The sequence below is a fragment of the Microtus ochrogaster genome, chromosome 6, assembly GCF_000317375.1.
Source record: "Microtus ochrogaster isolate Prairie Vole_2 chromosome 6, MicOch1.0, whole genome shotgun sequence".
Taxonomy (NCBI): domain Eukaryota; kingdom Metazoa; phylum Chordata; class Mammalia; order Rodentia; family Cricetidae; genus Microtus; species Microtus ochrogaster.
The window spans coordinates 68935418-68958869 of record NC_022013.1 but is presented as its reverse complement, the minus strand read 5'-3'; the positions used below and the strand labels follow the sequence as shown (position 1 = coordinate 68958869).

General features: G+C 40.0%; 1 protein-coding gene across 1 annotated transcript in view; it reads left to right on the top strand.

Moving 5' to 3' along the window:
* The window catches only part of Atf6 (activating transcription factor 6), a 167485-nt gene that overhangs the window by 41664 nt on the left and 102369 nt on the right, over positions 1-23452 (top strand). Inside the window, exons 8-9 of the mRNA XM_013346933.1 lie at positions 8204-8389; positions 10294-10385. Of these exons, the coding sequence (XP_013202387.1) occupies positions 8204-8389; positions 10294-10385 (278 nt within the window). The remainder of the gene's footprint in view (positions 1-8203; positions 8390-10293; positions 10386-23452) is intronic.

Here is a 23452-nt window from a genome sequence, read left to right as displayed (position 1 = left end):
CCCCACCCCCATGTTCTGCATTGTGATGGATTCATGTTGTGTCAGCTTTAGTGGTCTTGTCTTTTAGAGACAGGGTCTCACTGTGCGTCCCTGGCTGGCCTGGTACTTGCTATGTAGACCAATCTGGCCTTGAACTCACAAGTCTGCCTGCTTCTGTTTCCCTAGTGCTGGGGTTAAAGGAGTGCACCACCATGCTCGGCTAAATTTAGTGTTCTTTATATCTTTCTATTTGCCATCTTGATAAAGCTAATAATTAATCATTTAAAAGGATGCTGACTTATATCCTAAATAATTGAATACTTATCCCCTCTTTTCTCAGATTCCTACAGTCTTACCTAGGGGTTTACTGTGGGGACACAGTGCTTTGACAATCAGCGCCTCTGCTCAAAATCAGCTTCCCTAGTTTTGTGTCTATCTGTCCTGAGGTGGCTCTTTAATATGCACATACTTAGAGCTTTTACTGCTGATCTCTCCTACAGAAATAGTACATTATACACACACACATACACACACACACACACACGCACACACGCTTTTCTTAATATATCTTGGAGATTTTCCCAGTACTTAAAGCTGAAAGGTAGGGGATGGAGATGGCTCAGTGGTTAAGAGCACTGGCTGCTCTCCCAGAAGATCTTGATTCGACTCTAATTACCAACACGGTGGCTCCTAGCTGCCTGTAACCCTAGTTCCAGGGGATCCAATTCCATTTTCTGGCTTCTGTGGGTACTGCATGCACATAGTGCATAAATAATCACGGAGGCAAAACAGCCACACGCGAAATAAAAATAAGTAAATCTTAAAAAAATAAATGCACTTTAAGAAAAGCTGGATGGGAGTCTATTTCATAGAGGTTCCATAATTTACATTTTTGTAGTCTTATCTTTGTGGACAGTCTTCCTTTGAATATCTTGGTACATTATTTTGTCTCTGTGCAAGTATATCTGAGGAATTTCTGAAATTGGAATTGCAGGGACAGAAGATAGGTACTGTCTCAGTTTTGATAGAGTTTACCAAATGACATTCTAATCTCTGTATGTCACTATTTTCTTGGCATGATTTCTCTCTTCCGTTTTTTTCTTTTAAAGGTAAGATGTCATGTAGCCCAGGCTGACTGAGTATTTACTATATAGTCAAGGTTGGCTTTGAATTCCTGAATCCTGTCTCTATCTCCTGAGTGCCAGGATTTCCTCACATAATTCTTTGTAGTTTCTTGTTGTGTTTGTTTGATTAACAAGTTCATACGTTATTTTTTTAAAAACAACTCCATTGAGATAATGCATATCCAATACGATTTTTCCCTTCTGTATTAGAGATTGAACCCTGAGCCCTGTACATGCTGGTGAAGCGCCCTTCTACCCTGAGCCCTGTACATGCTGGTGAAGCGCCCTTCTACCCTGAGCTCTACTCTTGCTTTGTTTTGAAGTGTACACTAGTAGTTTCACATTTATTCACAGAGCTGTGGGGTCATCAGTCTAATTCAAAAAGCCAGTCTGTTCCGTGACTTAGCTCAGTGGGCTTAGCACTTGCACAAGCCTGGTGACCAGAGTCCTAAATCCGATTCTGGAACCCATGAAGGTTAGAAGAGAACCCACTCCACAGAGTGCTGTGGAATATTTTACTCTTGACTTTTTTGGGGGCCCACCACCCAGCTCCCAAATAAATTACACATGGAGGCTTATTTTTAGTTATAAATACCCAGCCTTAGCTTGACTTTTTTTTTGTCAGCTTTTCTTAAATTATCCTAACTACCTTTTGCCTCTGAACTTTTATCTTTCTCTATTTGTGTATACCTGTTATAAGGAGGCCGTTAGTTTCCCAGCCACCTGGCAGCTCAGACCCAAAATAATCACACAGAAGTTATATTATTTAAATCACTGGTTGGCCCATTAGCTCTAGCTTCTCATTTGCTAACATCTTAATTTAACCCATCTCCATTAATCTGTGCATCACCATGAGGTTGTGGCCTATCAGCAAAGTTTCAGTGTGTCTGTCTCCAGCAGCAGCTCCATGCTTCTCTTTGACTCCGCCCTCTTTCTCCCAGCATTCAGCCTCGCTTCCCCGCCTAAGTTCTGCCCTGCTCTAGGTCCAAAGCAGTTTCTTTATTCATTAATGGTAATCACGGCATACAGAGGGGAATCCCACATCATATACCTTTATTTACTTCTTTATCCATGGCTTGCTGTGTAGCTGGGTGGCTGGCCCCTCATGTCTTCCTCTCCTTGCTCCTCCTTCATTTCCCTCTAGATGTCTCCTTCTATTTCTGCTCTGCCTGCTAGCCCTGCCTATTTTTGCTCCTGCCTTGCTATTGGCTGTTCATGGCTTTATTAGGACCATCAGGTGTTTTAGACACAGCAACACAGCTTCACAGAGTTAAACAAATGCAGCATAAACAAAAGTCACACACCTAAAAATAATATTCCCCAATAACAGAGTTGTTCTCTGACTGCGTGCTGTTCTTGTTCTGGATTGAGCTTGCCTGAGATGTTTGGATGTGTTTGTAAGCATAGACGTACCCCACTCTCATCCTGGGTTTGCAGCTCATTTTTTTTTTTTTTTAGCAGAATCTTAGACTTAAGGCTCTAAACATCATTTTGTTTGTCAAGGGGTTTTAAATAAAGTATTTATTAGTTGGTAAAGGTTTTAATATTAAAAACAAAATGTGGGCAGTTTTGAAGCTTTGCCTTTTAAACTGATCCAAGTTTCAAAAGGAACTTAGTCATTTGTGAAATTTTTCCTTTTACATAAGTCTCTTATATGCAAATAAATGTTTGTTTTATAAGGAAAACACACTTCATAGTGCAGTGGCACTAATGGGTGAATCCTTTGCAGCTGTGGATGTTTCCCTTCAATTCTTTATTCTTTTTCCAAGGTGTGGTGCTTGGTGGGAGAGACCTCTGAGGGCAGGATGCTCAGCAGCAGGAGCGGGCTACCCGTTGGCCCATTTGGTCTTTTAAACCATCTGATGTGCCTTGATGGGGGAGCATCAGTGAACTAGTGAGCTAGTCCTTCAATTTCATGTTTGTACAGAAAGCTATCCGTAAGTTTCTGGTTTCTAGACAGCACATAATTCGAGTAGCCAAACAGCACATCGTCCATGCTGTGATCCTGTGGTCCATGAAAGCCTGGTGGAGCTACTAAATAAGTTCCAAGAGGTTTGAAGTCAGCTGACCTCTATTCATGCCTTGATTTGTCTATTCTCTAAGAGTGGTTCAAATGAGACATTTTATTTAGTAACTATTTTTATTTTACTTTGTTTTTGAGACATAGTCTTATTGTGTAACCCTGACTAGCTTGAAACCTGCTCTGTAGACCAGGCTGACCCTGAACTCACAACAATTCTTGTCTGCTTCTCAAGCGCTGGGATTACAGGTGTATGCTATAATGCTTGGCTTGATTATGGTTTCCTTAAAGGAATCTGGAAATCCATAGTAGTTGAACAAATAGGGATTATATTATGCTGCCATTCTTCCTGTCTGGGAATGATTCTGATGCATCATATGTGCAAAAAAGTCAGTGTACCTTACAGAATATAAACAAAACGAAAGCAAATACTCTCCCTCAAGAACACCAGGGTGTGTGTATGCTTAGTCTAAAAATTATTTTTATGCTCTTTTTGGTCTAAGAAGCATAATTTAATATTGTGTATTCAGTAGCTGCAGACACTTGCTGAGATAGAGTAGCTGCCCTGTGCTCTTCGACTCCAGCGCATTTCATTTATTTATACAGTTCTTATTCTGCTTTTATTGGTAAGGCTGAATATTTTCAGAACTGTTACAATGGGTCTTTTTCTATGAGAAAAGCAGACTATTTGGCCACAGGTGGTTTTCATTTTTTTTAGACTGAGGCATGTGGGTTGACAGCCTTTGAAATCTTCATGCTGTGTATAATGTGCAGGTGCTTTTTCTGTTTATAGAAATGTCTAATCCTTGTTTGAAATTTATTAAATGGTGTACCATCTGTAAGCCTCCCTAAATTCCATAGATTAATTAGCCTTTAAAGTTGCCTTTTATCTAACTTTTAGTATAAATTCTTCCATCTGGGAACCTTCTCTTTTATGTGTTTGCTCAGTGTTCCATGTACTTCAGCACCTAGTACTAAGTATTAATTATGGACATTGGCTTTCCCAGGAAAAATGAAGCTGCCTAAAACCGATGTTCACCGGACAAAGTGGCATTGTCCTGAGAGTGTTTTGAAATTGAGTAATCAATTTGTCATGGATTTGCTCCCTCCTCCTCTTCCCCTTCCTCCTTCCCTTCCTCTGTCTATCTGTGTGTATTTGGTATTACTTTGATAGTCGTCATAATGTAAGCAGTTATGGGAATAATAACAAAACCAGTTCTAGAGATATATAGAACTGGGAACTATTGCGATGGCTGGTATGTAAGATCAGCCTTCTTTGTGGAGTTTCAGTTAAAAGTGAAAAAAAAAAGCATCCATTTTGACAACTCATGGAATGTGTTTCTTTGTGTGTCCTGACTAAAGATGATCGACAGTATTTGATGCTGGGAGATCATTTAGTTATAGTTGACCACTGTTGCGAGGAAATACAGTATTTGGGAAGCTATAAGTTTGCTATTAATAGTGTGCTGGCTAGTTTTTATGTACACTTGACACAAGATAGGTTTATTTTGGAAGAGGGAACCTCAATTGAGAAAATGCCCCCTTAGTGATTGATGTGGGTGGTAACAACCCTGGGCTGGTAGTTCTGGGTGCTATAAAAAAGCAGGCTGAGAAAATTCTATGGTCTCTTCATCAGTTCCTGACTCTAGATTCCTGCCTTGAGTTCTTTTTTTAACCCCCAAGTTTTTTTGTCAAACTCTTTTAATTATTCCTTTATACAATAATTTTCAAGATAAATGTATGGTTATAAAAATTTTAAAAATTTATTTATTATTCTCTTGTACAATACATTCCAACCACAGCTTCCCTTTCCTCTACCCCTCCCATCACCCCCTCCCTCACAGATCCTCTTTCTCCGCTTCTCCCCACCAGAAAAGAGCAGGTCTCCTAGGGACATCAATCAAACAAGATACAATGAGACCAGGCAGTAACCCTCATATCAAGGCTGGGCAAGGCAACTCAGTAGGAGGAAAAGGGTCCCAAAAGCTGGCAAAAGAGTCAGAGACAGTGCCAGCTCGCACTGTTAGAAGTCCCACAGGAACACCAAGTTACACAACCATAGCATATATGCAGAGGACCCAGCACAGACCCATGTAGTCTCTGTGACATGTAGCCGCTTCAGTCTCTTTGAGACTACCTTGAGTTCTTCCCTGAGTTCCCTGGATGCTGGACCACAAACTGTAATATGAAATAAATCCTGTCCTCTTCAAGTGGATTTTGGTCATGGTGTTTATCATAGCAGTAGAAACCCTAACCAAGACAGTTTCTTAAAAGGAACTCATCTGAAACTGTGATTGCATTTACTGATGGAGCTGTGTCACGGCTCTACCTTGACCAGCAAGGATGACGCGACCACCGGAGCTCTTCTCACTGCAGTTTATTCCAGGACTTTATTCACTTTCTCTCTCTCTTTCTCTCTCTCACGTTCTCTCTCTCACTTTCTCTCTCTCTCATTCTCTCTCTCTCTCTCTCTCTCTCTCTCTCTCTCTCTCTCTCTCTCTCTCTCTCTCTCTCTCTCTCTCTCCCTCTCCCCCCCCCAGGCAAACCTCTCCCAGCCCTTAAGTAGGCATGGGCTGCCAATCCTGGATTGCCAGGTGGGCATTGCCCATAGGTCCACGCATATGCAAGCAGCTGATAATCATTGCGTTATCACAGAGAGCACTCGCTTTTGGGATCGCGGAGGGCGGGAGCCAGTACCATCAGGTGGCTCCACGCAGCGCTCTACATTGCCATCAGGTGTGGCTCTCTACAGAGCTGTGATGCACCCGTAGTAGGACGCTTTAAGAAGTCCATTGGGAAACACATAGACACCAGTAACTCATCCAGCTGTGTATATAACCTAATGAAGTTAATGTTCTTTGGAGGGTCTTTTTTTTTTTTTGAGATTACTTTCTTACCAGCTATCCAAACAAAATTAGGCTAATTATGTAAAAGTAGATTGTATTTTTTTAAAAAATGTAACAAAAAATTAAGTGTGATAATGGTAGATATTTTTGGTTATTAAACAAAAAATAGTATTAGATATGACTTTAGTTTTCAAGATCTAAAATATAAGTGAAAGAAAGATAGTTAGCCTTGTTGAAACAACTGAAGTCATGGAATATTTTGCTGTGTCTTCCAAATTATAAGACTACAAAATATTCAGAGACAAAAAATTAGATGAGAATAATTGAAGAGGCGAGGACTTTAGAAATAGGTTAGTGGAGGAGATGGCATTAAGTGGGAATAAACAGTATGGATAAAAATGAAAAAATATTGTGGAGATTATGGAGTAGAGACTAGGGTTAAGGAGAAGGCGTGGTTAGGTCATGAGTGCTCTCAGTGAAGGAGGTGAAAGTGAAAATGGGTAGTTAGGATAGTTAACTCACTAGCTGGTTCTTGCAGCAGAGTACCAATAAGGCAAAAATATTTTGAGGAGTTTACAACTGGTAGGCAGGATGGGCTAGAAGATAATCCACATGGCTAGGAGTCTGTTGCAGTAGTCTGTGGATGTATTCATGAATGCCTGTTTAGGAGAGTTGACATCAGAACTAGAGAGAGATAATAGAATATTTGCATTTAAATAAACTTGGTCATTAACATCTACTCAATACACTTTTGGTGAGTGAAAGATTGGAAGAGGCAATAAATTATACAGAATAAAAAAATAATAGTATCTTCATAGGTTTGCTGCTATTGTTCTTATTTGTGTTTTTGGTTTGGGACGGTCTCTCGTATGGGCCAGACTGACTTTGAAGTAGCAGTCCTTCTCTTTGTAGTCCAGAATGCAAGGACTGCAGGTGTGTCTCTCCAAGCCTAGCTTCTTGTGTATTTTGAAAGATATGTATTACTGAGGAAAAGTACTGATACCAACTCTACATGAGAAGTAGTCTTCTGAGTAATTGGATCTAGGGTTTGAGAACTTAGTCAATTAATTTAAGGCCAGCAATGGTGATTAAGTCAGCATAGATATTTGGCCCTTCATATACATTGAATTTGCATGTATGGATTCAACATTCTGAGATAGAAAATAGAAAAAGAAAGTTGCACCCACACTATAAATGTCTAGAACTTTGTTACAGCATAACAACTGTGCCCATGGTATTAGATTAAGTAACCCAGCAATGGTTGTGAGTGGTTCTCAACCTTCCTAATGCTGCAGCACGTTAACACGTTCCTCGTGTTATGGTGACCCCAACCTTAAAATCATTTTTGTGGGTACTTCATAACTCTAAGTGAATCATAATGTCAATATTTTTCTTTTGGCGATAAAGATTTGCCAAAGGGGCTGTGACCCACAGGTTGAAAACCGCTGGTAAGAGTATGAGGCAGGTGTAACTAGATTGTATGCAATATTAAGGCATTTTGGGAGGTGAGCATTTGCAGGCTTTGGTATCTGGTGTTCTAAACCCAGCTCTTCATGAATAAAACTGAGAGAAAATTGCATATACATGTATTAAAGACACTTCAAATAATTAGAAATTTTACTTTACTATTATTGTATGTGTGTGTGTATGTGTGTGTGCACAAGTGAGTGGGTCAGTGCTCCCTGGGATGTGTGTTTGTGTGTGTGTCCTATGGCGGTCATTGTGGAGGTCAGAGACAGCTCTGTAGAGTTGGTTCTCTCCTCCCACCCTCACAAGGATGGGGATCAGACTCAGCACTCAGGCTTGTGTAGCCAGTGCTTTACACACTAAGCCATCTCACTGGTCCAGATGTTTTTCCTTTTCTTCTTAGAAATAGGGCCAGACTTGCCTCAAAGTTGCAGGAGTCCTCCTGCCTGGAATCCTGGGATTTTCAGTGTGCGCTACCTCACACAGCTCCTTTGAGGCACTTTCTGGGGCCTTTCTAAACGGCAAGCTAGATGCTCGGCACTGTGCTTTAGAAAACCCCAGTGACTAGGTTTGAGAAAGCCTTTTTACTCATTTGACCTGAGCTTACTTAATTTGAGCAGTATATTTTAAACATGTTTTAGATAACTACTAATGTATATTTTGACCAAAGTTGTTTAGAAATAATTTGAAAAATTAGTAGGTTTTGATATTTTCATGTTGTCCCAAAACCAGTACAATGATTCAGTGTAACTTGTAACTTTTCCTAGATTGCTGTGCTAAGGAGACAGCAGCGGATGATAAAAAACCGTGAGTCTGCTTGTCAGTCACGCAAGAAGAAGAAGGAGTATATGCTAGGACTGGAGGCCAGGTTGAAGGCTGCCCTTTCAGAGAACGAGCAGCTGAAGAAGGAGAACGGGTCCCTGAAGCGACAGCTGGACGAGGTGGTGTCAGAGGTGGGTGCTCGTGGTGCAGCTGGCTGAGGCGGGGCAAACTCACCTTCTTTCTTCTTTTGGTTTTGTGAGACAGGGTTTCTCTGTGTAACAACTCTGGGTCTACCTAAACTCACTTTGTAGACCAGGCTGGCCTTGCACCTGCCTCTGCCTCCCAAGAGCTGGGATTAAAAGCGAGAGCCACTTCTTTCTGGCTTGACTTTCTTTTTATTTTTGATAAGTAAATTGATAATTATTTTTTAAATATTCTAAAATAGTAGTGCTAAGAAAATGGGGGTGCAATAAGCACAAAACATTTATGGTAGGAAAAAATTTCAACAATGACCTTTTAAAGATATTTTTCTCCTGGGGCCTGAGAATTGAGTCCAGAGCCCCCAGCATGCTGAGCAAGCCTTCTAGCCCAGGGCTATACCAAAACTCAGTGAAAAGTGACCTTTTGAATTGTCCTTCTTCATCACCATACAAACACTATCTACTTTTCTTGGGTTTCTTCCAAACAATTACTTTAGTAATTTTTCTTTCTTTTTTTCTTCTTTGTATTTTTAGACAAGGCCTCATTTTTTCTTCTTAGTTTTTTTAGACTCACTATATAGGCCATGGCTGTCCTGAAACTCACTATGTAGACCAGGCTCGTCTTGAACTCACCGAGATTTATTTGCCCCTGCTTCCTAAGTGCTGGAATTAAAGATGTGAGCCACAACGCCAGCTTTTTTATCTTTTTGGAACAGGTGAATCGCATTGAGGTTCTGAACAATCCTGCCAGCTCATTCTTCTTATTATTATTCTTTCAATTTTTTTAAATTTATTTTTTTGTTATTTTTGAGGCAAGGTTTTACTATATAGCCCTAACTGATCTGGGACTTACATGTTCACTGGGTTGAATTTCAATTTGTTTAGGGATTATAGATATGGAAATCCACACAGAACTGGTCTTCCCCTTGTTTGCTGTCTTTACTAATTCTTTGAGAACTTCACACTATGTGCTCTGGTCATACCAGCCCTCCTGTCTCTAACTCTTCCCAGATCCCACCTGCCCTCCCCATCCAGCTTTGTGTCCTCTTTTTTAAAACCGAGATGGACCAATTGTGCTGCCTAGATGTACTTGGGTATGTGTGTGGAGCGTGACAAAAGTACCAGGGCTACCTTCTTACAAAACACTGACTCTTCCTCCCACAGCAGCTAACAAGTGCTGTCAGCCCCTCAGCTGAGAGGAGGGCTTCGTACCAGCTTCCCTCCCCTGCAAGGGTGTGGTTTGTCCTGGGTGCGCACAGTCTATAGGATTTCACTGGTCAATAACTCCAAAAGTAATCCATTCCTGGCTCTGGGATTTTTGTTCGTCTGTGGGCCTTGTTGCCTCATTGTAGGGTAACTTCATTTTAACTCTTTTTATTTTCCCCTTTAAAAAAGGAAATAATACAAAATAAAATGTGGTTTGAATCTTTGTCCACTTGATCCCTATCATGTTCCTTTGCTTTCTCTTCCATGATGGTCTCAGAGACGTTTATTTCTGCTTTGTGTGAAACACAGCATTGTAGTCCTGAGGCGCTGGATGCCTGTTGAGTGCTGATTCTCACTCTGTCCCCGCTGTCTTGCCCCTGAGTGTGAGAACACGCTAGTGCCTTGGTGAAGGGAGACAAGTGACAGAAGCCTCAGAATTCTCAGGGTCAACAGAAACACAAAGCTAAAAGCTGTGCCATTTTTGTTCTTTAAATTCTGTCCTTTGTTGGGAAATAGAATGTGGAAGACTCTAGTCTGCAAACTACCATTTCTTTACCTTTGGGGTCTTTTGTTTTTATTTTCACTATCTTTTATGAGAAAAAGTATTCATACACCTGTAAAAAGGAGGACTCTTAATTATTGCTGTTTGTAATGTTGACTTATAGTTTCATCCAATTTATATCCCTTAGAACCAGAGGCTTAAAGTCCCGAGTCCAAAGCGAAGAGCTGTCTGTGTGATGATTGTATTGGCATTTATAGTGCTGAACTATGGCCCCATGAGGTGAGTATACAAGAGTTTTGGATGTGAGTTTAAATGCTAGTTATTTGTTACTATTTAGATTTACTCATAAGCGAGAAGAAAACTCCTTTGTTTTGAATAAAAATCAGCACTCAAAATGTGTAAAGAACAATTTGACAGGAGACAAATGCCTTGACAGACCAGGATGGAGCAGGGAAGAGAGCCATGGTAAGGGATAGTTCGGCATGATGAGTGTGGTAGTGCCGTGTGCGCAGCAGAGGCCGGTAGACCGTGCCTGGGCATGGGTGTGGTGCCGTGTGCACAGCAGAGGCCGGTAGACCGTGCCTGGGCATGGGTGTGGTAGTGCCGTGTACGCAGCAGAGGCTGGTAGACTGTGCCTGGGCATGGGTGTGGTAGTGCCGTGTGCGCAGCAGATGCCAGTAGACCGTGCCTGGGCATGGGTGTGTGCCGTGTGCTCAGCAGATGCCGGTAGACTATGGCTGGGAATATGTGTTCCTTAACCTGACAGTTCATGGCGTAGCATAAATGAGCAGAACATTTTTCTGTTGAATGATTGAGTGATAAGGAAATACTCAAGGAGTAATCCAAACCTTGAATTCTGATACTGGTTTACCATGTGAGAAGTATGGAAAAAACATGTCAAGCAGAATAAACACCATGTTAAAAGCATGCTTATAAATCATAGGACATGTTTTTAAAAAGTGAAAAGTTCAGTTTGTATATATACTTGGTTTTTGTCTTTGTGTTTATACGTATATAATTTAATAAATTATGTTTACAAAAAAGGTACATGTTATTCAAAGTGCTTTCTTATTTTTAATTATGTTAGCACATTATTGTCTATTAACATAACCATTTTTTGAAATATAGATATATACTATTATTTGACATATCTCAGAAATTTTTTAACTTAGGAACCAGTTTATACTATTTAAAATTTAAAAATTACTAAGAGTAGCAAAGAACTTATATTCATTGATTATTTATTGACTTATAGACTAAATAAAACAGATTTTGAATATTTGTCCACTTAATCGTAAATCATTACATGTTAACATAATTACATATACAAATCTTCAAATGTTAGTGACATCGAAGAGAAAGTAACATTGTTTCATATTTTTTCATGCACATATTGGTATCTGACTGATGAGAAACCACTAGGATTGCATGTCTCTCTGTATGTAGTGTGTTGTGATTTAGTACTAGGTTTGAAATTGATGAACAAAATTCATATTCTTGTGTGAGGTAAGCTTGCTGAGGCTGCAGAGTTCAGAGCTTCCTACGGTACCTCGGACTTCTTAGACTGCCCCTTTAGAGCGTGTGCTATATTTAATCTGTGAATGGGCATTCCCAGCATTTCTGGTTGTTTATAGGTGTACATGTTTGCAAGTCTGTGTGTGTGTATCAAATCATCCTGTGTCATATAGCATGCACCAATTTACTCTCCTACTGACAGGTGGAAGAAGTGTTCATTCCATTGTGTATTTTCTACTTCTGCATATTAGGAGTGTTTTTCTTTATTTATTGTGTTCACCTTCTGGGGAAGAAAGCTGTTTTTATTTACTCCTGTCACGCTGGCTTCCTTGGCCAGCCTGAGATACACTAAGAGGGTGCAGTGTCAGGTCTTCCTGTGTGTGATTCCCAAGGCCTTCAGTGCTTCAGAGACTTTTTTGTTAAGTATCAGCTCAAGTGCTCCCCCCCACCCCCAGGATGCTTTGGACATCTTTCTCTCTGGCTGTGCTTACTCTACTGTCATCTCGTGTCATCTCTTCCTTCTTTTAGTTTTCTAATCAGCTCCCTTTCCTCCCGAGCTCTGTGACTTCTATTAGCTTAACTTTCCTTCTTTCCCTGCAAGAATTATGTTTTGTTTTGCTTTGTGTTTTTTTTCTCTTTTCTTTATTTTTTTTTTATTGATTTTATTGAGCTATACGTTTTTCTCTGCTCTCCTTCCTTCCTCTACCCTCCCCTTCAACCCTCTCTCATGGTCCCCATGCTCCCAATTTACTCAGGAGATCTTGTCTTTTTCTACTTTTTATGTAGATTAGATCCACATATGTCTCTCTTAGGGTCCTCATTGTTGTCTAGGTTCTCTGGGATTGTGATTTGTAGGCTGGTTTTCTTTGCTTTATGTTTAAAAACCACTTATGAGTGAGTACATATGATAATAGTTTTTCTGGGTCTGGGTTACCTCACTTAATATGATGTTTTCTAGCTCCACCCATTTACCTGAAAATTTCAAGATGTCATTATTTTTTTCTGCTATGTAGTACTCCATTGTGTAAATTTACCACATTTTCCTTATCCATTCTTTGGTCGAGGGGCATTTAGGTTGTTTCCAGGTTCTAGCTATGAGAAACAAAGCCGCTATGAACATAGTGAGCCCATGTCCTTGTGGCACGATTTGAGCATCCTTTGGCTATATTCCCAAAAGTGGTATTGCTGGGTCTTGAGGATGGTTGTTTTGCTTTGTGTTTTTGTTTTTTGAGACAGGGTTCTATGTTAGCTCTGGCTGTTCTGGAACTCAGTCTGTAGACCACACTGGCCCTGAACTCAGAGATCCACCTGCGTCCATCTCCTGAGGGGTTAAAGGTGTGCATTACCATGTCCAGCTCCCTGAAAGAATTTTATCTCTTTTTTTATTAGATTTTTTCCTTTTTTTATTACTTAAAAAAAATACCAATCCAAATTCCCACTCCCTCTCCTCCTCTCAGTCGCCTCCCTCTCCCTCCACAGACCCTCCCCCGACCCCTCCATGGTTTAGCTATGATTCTGAGACACTATCCCCACTGACATTCTTGGCAGTGTTTGTCCAGCCATTTTCCACCAGTTACACAGTTTATCATAGGCATTTTCTTCCACTTGCTAAAGTCTTACTTTTCCTTATGTTACTTTACATTTTTCTTATGTTAAGGTCTCAACTCCTGTCTAATTCACTGCTTTTGTTTTGTAGAAATAACACAGTGTTCATCCCAGAGCACAGCCATTCATCCACGTTCAGTTCCTGGGAAAGTGTGTGTGCTTTCAGCCCCTCACATCTTGTGAGTCTGTATGCATGCAGTACATGTTCATCGGTTAGGTTGAACATAAGCTAATGTCAGCCACAGTCTTGGGTTGTGGCCTATGCACACTAGCTATCAATTGTGCATTCTATAATAATTGTCAGAGTGACTTACAAAGCTCAGTGAAACATTTTTCTTGCTATTATTGGTTCATGTAAAAACAATTCCCATGAATTTCATAAGGTAACCCAAATAGAAGAGATGCGTAAGCTAAGCTATAGCGGAGGCATGAGAAACTGGCATGCAATCTGCAGGTTGATTCTCCCCCAGGATCTTCTTGTGCTTGCCAGCCTGGAAATTCTCCAGACATACTGGTTAGAGTTTGTGGAGGCGATGATTAAACTATTTTTGGTGATTTAACTCAATTTCAGCCTCTCTCCTATCCTTGAGGTAGGGATAAGACTGAGAATTCCACTCACTAGTCAATGGTGAGGTTTCCTGGCAATTGGCTTTTCTTCCTTCATGATTTACGTCATTTCCACAGGCTCAGGTATGGCTGGAAGGGGTGTTTGTTTTGTTTTTTTATAAAGGTATTTTCCCATCATTCAGGAAATCCCAAGAGTTTTATGATTTCTGTGCCAGAAACCAAGAAAGACACTAAATATTTAATTTCTTCTTATAAAATCACATTCATGTTCCTGAATAAACCAAAGCAAAGACTCAATCCTGGGAAGCTTTGTGCATAGGATTCAGTGAACAAGTGAAGATTAGATTATGCTGTAAGAAGAAAGAATGGGGGTAAAGGAAGCATTTTGTGAAAGTCCTTTTGGGTCAACAGAAATTTGGAATAAAATGTTTTGAATGAGTTAATGATCTTCCTCAAAGCCATTAAATGAATGTCATTTCCACAGTAGATGGATTAATTATGAAGAGACAGAAAATGGTTCAGAAAAGAATTAAATGCCAGCACAGAAAGGAATTTAAGAATGAGAGAGTTAAGATATTTGAAAATCCTGAAGTACAACCAGCTAAGATCTTTTTCTTGAGTCTTAAGGAACAGAATGCCAGGCTGTGGGAATATTAAGAACTTCAAATTTTAAAATATGTTTAAAAGCTTAAAAAGAAGAGCTGGAAGATTTGAGGAAACAAAAGTTTCTTAACAACTTGGTATGTCTCCAAATACCAAGAAGGAAAAAGACAAAACTAGCTGCAAAACTCATAAAAGCAGAGAACTATTTCTCCTATACAAGACTGGCACGGACAGGAAAATCAAAGCCAGAAACAACAGGGATTCCAAGACTGAAACCTGCTGCCTAACCAGATGCTGAGAATTAGGGCTTGCATTATTCAAGAGCGTCTTTTCATTGGCCCCATTGTTTACAGTCTCTTCACCTGCTGGATGGAGTCAGCCAGAGGTGAAAAGGTTCCCAGATGTCCCTTATCAGTTCCACCTAGAAGATAGTTCTAGAACAACCCAGTAATACACACACAGACACACACACAGACACACACACACACACACCTCACTCACACTCATACCCTATAAAACAAACAAACAAACAAACAAGAAAGCAACAGAGCAGGAAAGATGGCTCAGTAATTAAGAACACTTTTTCTTATAGAGGGTCTGGGTTCTATTCCCAGTACCCATATTAGCACCTCACAACTGTCCATAGCTCCAGTTCCAGAGGATCTTCCCCAGGCATGAGGCACAGACATACACGGGAATAAAACATTTGTATATATAAGATAAATAAATCTTTAAGAAGCCATAAGAATTTCCCTTTAAAACAACAATAATAACAGGAATCTTTAAGTAATTAGTATTATGTTTTAATTGGTGCAGATTGTGAGCTCAATCTGAATTTTCTTGACTGGATTAAACTTGCCCAAACAAATGGATAGTTTAACCAGAGATTTCTAAAGATTTTAAATTTAGGAACCTAAACTCTTTTTTGATGAGATCATATACTATAATAAAAATAGTGTTTCAGACATAACAGTGTAGATGAGTCCTTTTGTGCCTTATTGTTGTGGGAAAAAAATACAACTATTTGCCACATATACCTTAAGAAATACCCCCTGGCCTGGCAGTGGTGGCTTATATCTTTAACCTCAGCACTCAGGAGGCAAAAGTAGTCACAGCTCTCTGAGTTCAAGGTCAGCTTGGTCTACAGAGTGAATTCTAGGACAGCCAGGCCTACACAGAGAAACAGTGTCTTGATCACCCCCCCCACACACACACAAACACACACAAATAATACACAAATAATATTCCCTGAAAGCATTTGGAATATAGAAATACTTTGTAGAAATATAGAAATGCTTCATATCTAAAGTTAAAGAATTTATGAAAGATAATGTGTAACAAAGTGGGCCCTGTTGAAGCGTTTGGGTTACTGTGTAGTTAGCACATAGAAAAAGAAAATAAACAAACTTAACTGGATTAATTTTTCTAACCTATTGATGTTTTATGGATGGTGAAGAAGGGATCTAGCTATTTTTGGCCTGAGATTGAAGGAGTCAGCCCAGTTTGGGTGGTCTATAAAAGCACAGACTCTGGGCAGCAGGAAATGGCTAACCTGTATGAACCAGCCTGGTGGTATAAGACTAAGTGTTAGCTACCAGGAGGGCGAGGCAAGAAGATCACAAGTTCCAGGCCTGTTTTGGGCTACAGAGTGAGTTCAAGGGCAACTCTGACATCTTACCAAAACCAAGTTTCAAAATGAAGAAGATTGGGCTGGGAGTATAACTCAGTTGGTAGCATACCCAAGGACCTACCACATAAACCAAGCACACTCCTATAACCCTAGTATTTGGGAAGTAAGGGCAAGAAGATTAGAAGTTCAAGGTCATTCTTGGCTATATAGCAACTTAAGAGGGCAACCTGGAGTATATGAGACCCTGTCTCAAAAAAAAAAAAAATCTACAAACTCAGACTTTGATACTATGGGTATTGGAATTATCATCTACAAAAGATAAAATGTATTAGATAGAAGAGTAGATTCAAATAGTGATGAAAGGTAGAATTGATCAGAACATTTTGAAGAAAACTAGATATAATTAGTAAGGTAAAATAAGCAAAACACCAACTAACTTAGACCAACTAAAGGGGCTGGAAAGATGACCCAGTGGGTAGATTTCACAGCAACTACCTTTGCACCCAAGTTTGGGTCTTCAGCACCATGTAACAGCCAAGGAAGGAAGTGAGCAGAGACAGGCAGATCACAGTGGACCGCAGGGGCTTGCTGGCTAGCCAGTCTAAATCCACTGAGAGATTCTGTCTCAAAAAATAAGGTAGTAATTCATTCGAGGAAGACACTTGGGGTTGACCTCTGATCTGCATACACCCATGTGAGGGTGAAACTACACACAGCTGCACATACTTCCACACACGTGCATACACCACAGATACAAAGAAAAGTAGGCAGTGTAACAGGCCAAGAGGTAGAAATCATGAGAAATGTTAAAAGACTTGAGGTTATACCATCATAACCAAGTGGTTAGAGTAACATTACCAGTAATGTGACATCTGGCACCTGATGGAATACACAAGAAAGAATGCAATTGCTACACCTATGAGATACTTGTCCTCAGATGCATTTTTCTGAATTTAATCATTAAAAAATCAGATAATACCCAAATGAGGGACACAGTACAAAATGACCTGAGTCTTCAAAAGTATCAAGGTCATGAAAGTCAAGGAAAGGCCGAGGGCCATTCTGAGAATGGAGAATGAGTAGATACGGGCAAGTAATGTAGTCCATGGGGCTGGAGCAGACAGTGGGATTAGCAGGACAGTGTGGCTATGAGGACTGCGGGGCAGACACTAGAGGAGTCAGTGTCTATGTTTGCTTATTCTATTACCATTGCATTACAGTACTATTTACTGTACTAACATTGGCATTGAGGGAGCTGGAGAAAGTGTATATGAGCTATGGTCCTACTTTGTAAGTCTGAAGTTACTTCAGAAAGATAGTTTAAAATTTGAAGTATATCATACTTCAAGCATGTCCTCCCCCTTTCCCAACTCCGACTAGTCTTCTCCTTCCCCTTGCGTCCCTTCCATTGTATGCAGAGCTGAGGTTTTAATTAAAAACAAAACCAAACCCAAATAAACAAAAAACTGAGCTATATTTAAGGAGAGGCAGCAACAGAGAAAAGGATAGCATAAAAGAGAAGCTGCAGTAGCCTTCAAAGTGCAACCCAAAAGGAAGGGAAAATGGGGAAGAGCAACATTTGAAGCTGTAATAAACTAGACATACCCAGAATTTATGGAGGATAATGATATTGAGACTTAACAGGCTTAGCATAAATAAGTTCTGGGGAAAAAAAAGAATGTGCCAGATAAAAAGCTATTCATACGTCGATACGACCCAGCAAGACTGTAGAACAGCAGAAGCAAACAGATCTTCACAACACCTCAGAGACAAGATAGGTTTCTCTCAAGCTTATTTTTATGAGACTGTAGCTGACTTCTCAACAGTATCAAGGTGCTAGAAATCAGTAGAATGGTTCCTTAAAGTTTTAAGAGAATTCACCGTAATGTCTCTGCCTGGCAAAACCACCTTTGAAGTGTAGAGAAGTATAGGCTATGTGAAGACACACAGCTGGAGAGGGCTTACTATTGGCAGATCTCATTAGAGACTGCTGAAGGATGTATTTCCTGAAGAAAGAAAATGGCCTCAACAAGGTTTAGACTCAAAACACCCAAAAATACAATTTGTGAGTGAAGGTTTTTAAATAGCTGGCAATATGAAATAGTAATAATGCCCAGTTTTTTATATAAAACAAATCAAGATGGAAATAATTCAGATGAATTGGGAGTGAAGAATCAAAATTTATTTTGGTTTGGGGGAGGTAGGTAGAGATACCATGTTTAGACTTGTTAAGTTGAACTTTTAAAATTTTGGGATAAGTAATAACAAAACACATTTTGACAATTTCATTTCAAAAGGTATTAAAGGGAAGAAAACTAGACTACAAAAATACATACTGTGATGGAGATGAAGTTGGTGAAAATGGATGGCTCTGTGTGTGTGTGTGTGTGTGTGTGTGTGTGTGGGCATGCCTGTGTCACAGCACATATATAGTGGCCAGAGGACAACCTTGAGTGTGGTCCTCACCTTTTACCTTGTTTGAGGCAGGGTCTCTGTTGTTGACTGTTGTGTGCACCAGGCAAGGCAGTGGGCTTAGGAGTCTCCTGTCTCCGTCGTTCATCTTGCTTTAGGAGTATGGCATTACAGATGTGTGCTACCGTATCTGGCTCCATGTGGATTCTGGGGCTTTGAACTCATGTCCTTGTAATTGCATAGGGAGCACTTTATCCACTAAGCCATCTCCCTTGCTCCTGAACTGGACTTTTATCTTTAAAAGCCATATTTGTTGGCTAGAGTGGAGAAAAAGCAAAATTCAACATGAGGCTGTTTAAAGGAGAAATAAACTGTGAGGCCACAGAAAAGTTCACAGTTACGGGGGGGTGGGGGAGGGAGGGAGAAAGGCTAGCAGTATTCCTGAAGAAACCTAAAGCTGCTTTATTAATAAGCAGAGAAACTTCAAGGAGAAAAGCACTTTTATATGTTGTAAATCTCTAGACAGCTCCCTGTCTATCTTTAAGCTTGTCTAATATATCAGGAAATTCCTAAGCCCCTGTTCTGAACAGAAGAGTCGCAGCGTATCCCTGGGAAAACAGGTTTTTCCTGGCAGGTTGGGCTGCAGATTCTGAATTCCTGTATCGTGTTTCTCTCTGTATCTTAAAGGCTAGTACTGTCACCCTTTTCTTCAAGTGGTAGATTAGTGTCTCAAGCACATGAAGTATGTTACATTGTCAGCAAGTGTTGAAAAAAAGAGGGTTCGTTTTCTTCTCTTGCTCCGGGTTAGATGATATGCCCTCCCTGGATGTGGAGCAGAGTCTGAGCCGGCAGCTGTGGAGGAGGGGACTAAATCATGCCGTGAGGGATCAGCTGGCTGCGCTGTGGTGCTGAGGTGGTGGCGGTGTGAGGAAGAAGTGAGCATAGAGCATTGTGTGAAGTGCGAGCCGGGAGCTTGGTAGAGACCAAATGTCTTATTTCAGAATTCTCTAAATTGTCAGCTTTTCATTGTTCTGCAGGCAGAATTCTAGCTTCTTATCCTGAGATGAGCTTGTCCCCAAATCTGGTTCCAATTTTCCCTCCTGTGTTCGATTGTTGAGCACATTTTGCTGTATGATATCACCATTTGGCTGAATGTTAAAAGGCGCTGTGTATCTTCGATGTCAGAATTCAAACCACCAAGTATAGATGGTTTTGTTCAGCCAGACTCTTAAATGTAATCTAATTCAAGCTCTTGGCTAAAAGTATGTTCCACATTTATCAAAATGACATCTAAGCATCTCAAGTACATATAAAAATACATCTAAGTCCCAGGTGTTACTGGATCAGGATTGGAGAGCTAGCACCAGATGCCTTTCTAGATAGTTTCATTGTTTTCATGATTGTCAAAAGCGTCTGTATAGATGTCAGTCTTTGCTTCCGAGGATGGCTGTCAAGTGCAGTGCTTGATTTCGAAGGCATAGAAATCCTGCTGCTGATTTTTTTCTGGTCTGGGCTTTCACATGAGTTTGCAGAGACTGCTTCTAAGGAGCATGCCAGTGGCTTTACCAAGCATCACCAGTTAGACTGAAACAGAGGGAGTCCGAAGTCATACCCTCTGATCCACCTAACTTTCTTCTTTACCTGGAGTAAGTAGATGCCTGGGCAACATGTACTAAACTGGAAGTTAGTAACGCTTCCCTCCTGAGAGGGGATCAGTGAGAAGCTAGGCCAGGTGAAAACTCCTGTCAGTATGTACATTGACTGTGCTGCTGTTTTCTCCTTATGACTTATATTCTTAATAAATGCAAAAAAAGGCCAGTGAACGGTTTGTCTTAAAGAGCTTTAACTACCATTGCGGTACTTAGCACATGCAGGTATGAGCATGCGTTGTCAGCTGCAGTCATACATAGTAACGGAGGAGTAAGTGGCTCAGCTTTGTACTGGGTGTGGGACTGTAGAATAACGCACACCCTGATCTGTGAATATACAAATGTAATTATAATATTATTTATGGCTTAGGCGTCTAGGAAATTTATCACTAATGCCATTTTGTCTCCAGATTTGAGTTATTTTGTCATTTCAGTAAGAATTTTAGGGGTCATTCTGCAGATTATTCTTAATTGCTAGCATCTACATGAATTGTGGACATGTGCTGCACACTTAGACTTTTTGATATTCAGTTTTTCGAGTATAACCAGTGTTTATGTTATTTCCATAGTCAGTTTATCACAGCATGACCTGTGACTTCTGGATGAGCTACAGTTGGGGAATGTGTACATAACCTACGTACTTTATGTGGTTTTCTCATCAGCCCTTTATCAGAATTCTCATTAAAACAGCCCACCCTCTCTTCGTCCTCTTTTTCTCTATCCTCCCACTTCTCTACCCCCTTTTTTGAATTAGAATATAAGAAATAGAAATAAAGCAATAGGAGGAAAATAAAATATATGAAGGTGAATACGATTGATCCTAGAACAATCTAGGTTGACTATATATTGATATCATTAGTGCTTGGTTGGTAAAGGTAGCTAGTTTTGTTTGTTGTATCATGCTATCAGTTATCAAACTCAGTGTATCAAATAGTAATCTGATTGCTTCGTGAATTAATCCATTTTTCCTTCTACTGCCATTAGGCAGTGTTGTTATGACCATCTTACAGATGAGGGAACTGAAAATACAGTTGGGTGGCTGAGCTGAAACTTGCTCTCCATCACTCACACAGCAAAGGCCTCTCAGGCAGGCAAGGCCTTACAGATGGGGCGGTCCGCGCTCCACTCAGCAGCTCTGCCTGAGCTCCAGGCACTTAGAATTGGCTGCAAAACAGGAAAGTTTTTGTCTTAGGAATTGATAATTTCATGTAAGTTTAACAGGAAAGTGAAGATATAAAATTCCAATATATTTATTTTACTTTTTATTTAAAATAAACAAACCAAACTCCAGGAGTGCCTCCTATATGGCAGGCACTGACCCAGAACAACACAGAGATTTTTGCATCTTTCAGCTTGTGCTGTATTGAAACAAGACATTTAATAGGTAAAATGGTCAGACTGTAAATTCTTTAAGCAGAATGAAATATGGTAGGGTAAAAGATTTTACAAGTGTTTGCGAGTTTGTGGGGATGTAGTTTTAAATAGTGATCCTTGTGTAGAAAATTTTGAGCTAAGATTTGATGGCGATAAGGCTAGCCGTCTGGATATCTGGGGAAGAGCATTGCAAAGGCAGTAGGCACCGCAGGAACCCTAGGGTGAGTGAGGAGATAAGTTTGGCTAAACTTAAGTGAACAGGACGGGAGAACTAGGAGGTCATATCTCAGAGGCAAACTGGAAGGGAAGGGTCAGATGAAGTAAGCCCTCGGTCATTTCTGCTAGAAGAGGGGAGCCGTCTAAAGGAGTGAGCTGTGGACAGACGTGGTAGTCTGACCTAGATTTTAAAAAGATCACTGCAGTTGCTATGTTGTGAACACTTGAACTGGACAAAGCAGGAAGACAGCTGTGTCACTAAGTACTCTGAGGCATCCTCAGCCTTATAAAATATGTCCACATCTGTCATTTCATGTGACTCTCAGACGAGCTCTGAGACATAGTTGTTATTTTTTATATTTTATTGTGAGGAATTGGAAGCTAAAAGAACTTAACTAACTTTTCCAGGCAGGCGTTTGAGTCACATCTTGAATCCAGATCTTTTGCCTTCAAATTTTGTGCTCTTTCTATTTTTCCACATTATACCCCCAAAGGTCTCCATGATCTTTCTCAGCTGAAAATAATTCAGCTTTTCAAGTGTGGGTCTCAGAATAATAGCAACATTTGGTTTGAGGTGTGTGTGTGTGTGTGTGTGTGTGTGTGTGTGTGTGTGTGATGAGAAACAGTTTTACCTGTGGAGATGGCTTCAATTTCAAAATTGATCTACTTGTAGCATAAAAAAACCAGGCTTTCTAAGGGTACACTTGAACATGTGCCATTTTATGTTCAGCCAGTTGGTATGAAGATTGGATATCTGAAGTCTTAAGGATAATTGGCCCCATTAATAACCAAAAACAGTTGTTGACATTTAGAATTTCATAGGTGAAAGAGTAAAGTAGCAATTCTTATAATGCTTCTTTCAAACTTTGGAAGAAATTAAAATAATTCATGTTTTATTAATCTGTGCTTTTCAGGATCATTAGCACATAACATGAGCAAGGTTTTTTGTGTAATGATTATTCTGTGGATTAGAGCCATCGTGACTTTTGGTGGGTAGCATGTTTCTGGTTGTAGAGTCATAGATCACAGAGACTCATGTTTTCTTAGTATTTGTTAGTTTATTTTAAACTACTGGATAGAAATTGGTCTAAATTAATTATAAAAAGTTAAGCTGGGGGCTGGAGAATTGGCTCAGCAGTTAATATAAGAGCACTTTCTGCTCTTGCAGAGGACCCGATTTGATTCCCAGCCCCCAATGGCAGCTAACAACTGTCTGTAACTCCAGCTTCAGGGAGTCTAGCCCCCTCTTCTAGCTTCCAAGAGCACTGCATGCACATGTGCACAGATATACATGCAAGCAAAACATCCAAGCAGATAAAACAAATAAATGCATATTTAAGGTTCAGTTAATTATTTTATTACTATTATGGGTAATAAAGTCACCAGGTAGCAGTCACTAGCCTAGCTACATATTCTTGCTGTGCTGGATTCATCTTTCTGTGTTCTTGGAAATTTATTTTTTTTCCAATATTACAAAAATACTCAGGCCAAGAATCTAAAAGTTCATACCAACAATAATTTTCTCATACCCTTTTGTATATTTGGCTACTTCAAGAGCTGCCAAATTCCTCTTGATATTTGTAATATTACAATTATTCTTAGACAATCCTGAAATCTGGCAGTGGAATGAAATTCTTTTAAATATTAAGAGATACAAGGAAACTATAAATGTGAAGTTATTCTCATAGCTAAGATTAAGTTTCTCCCAGTTATTTCAGAGCTCAAGTATTTTTTCAGAAATTTCACATTAAGCATTAAAATATGTATGAATTGGA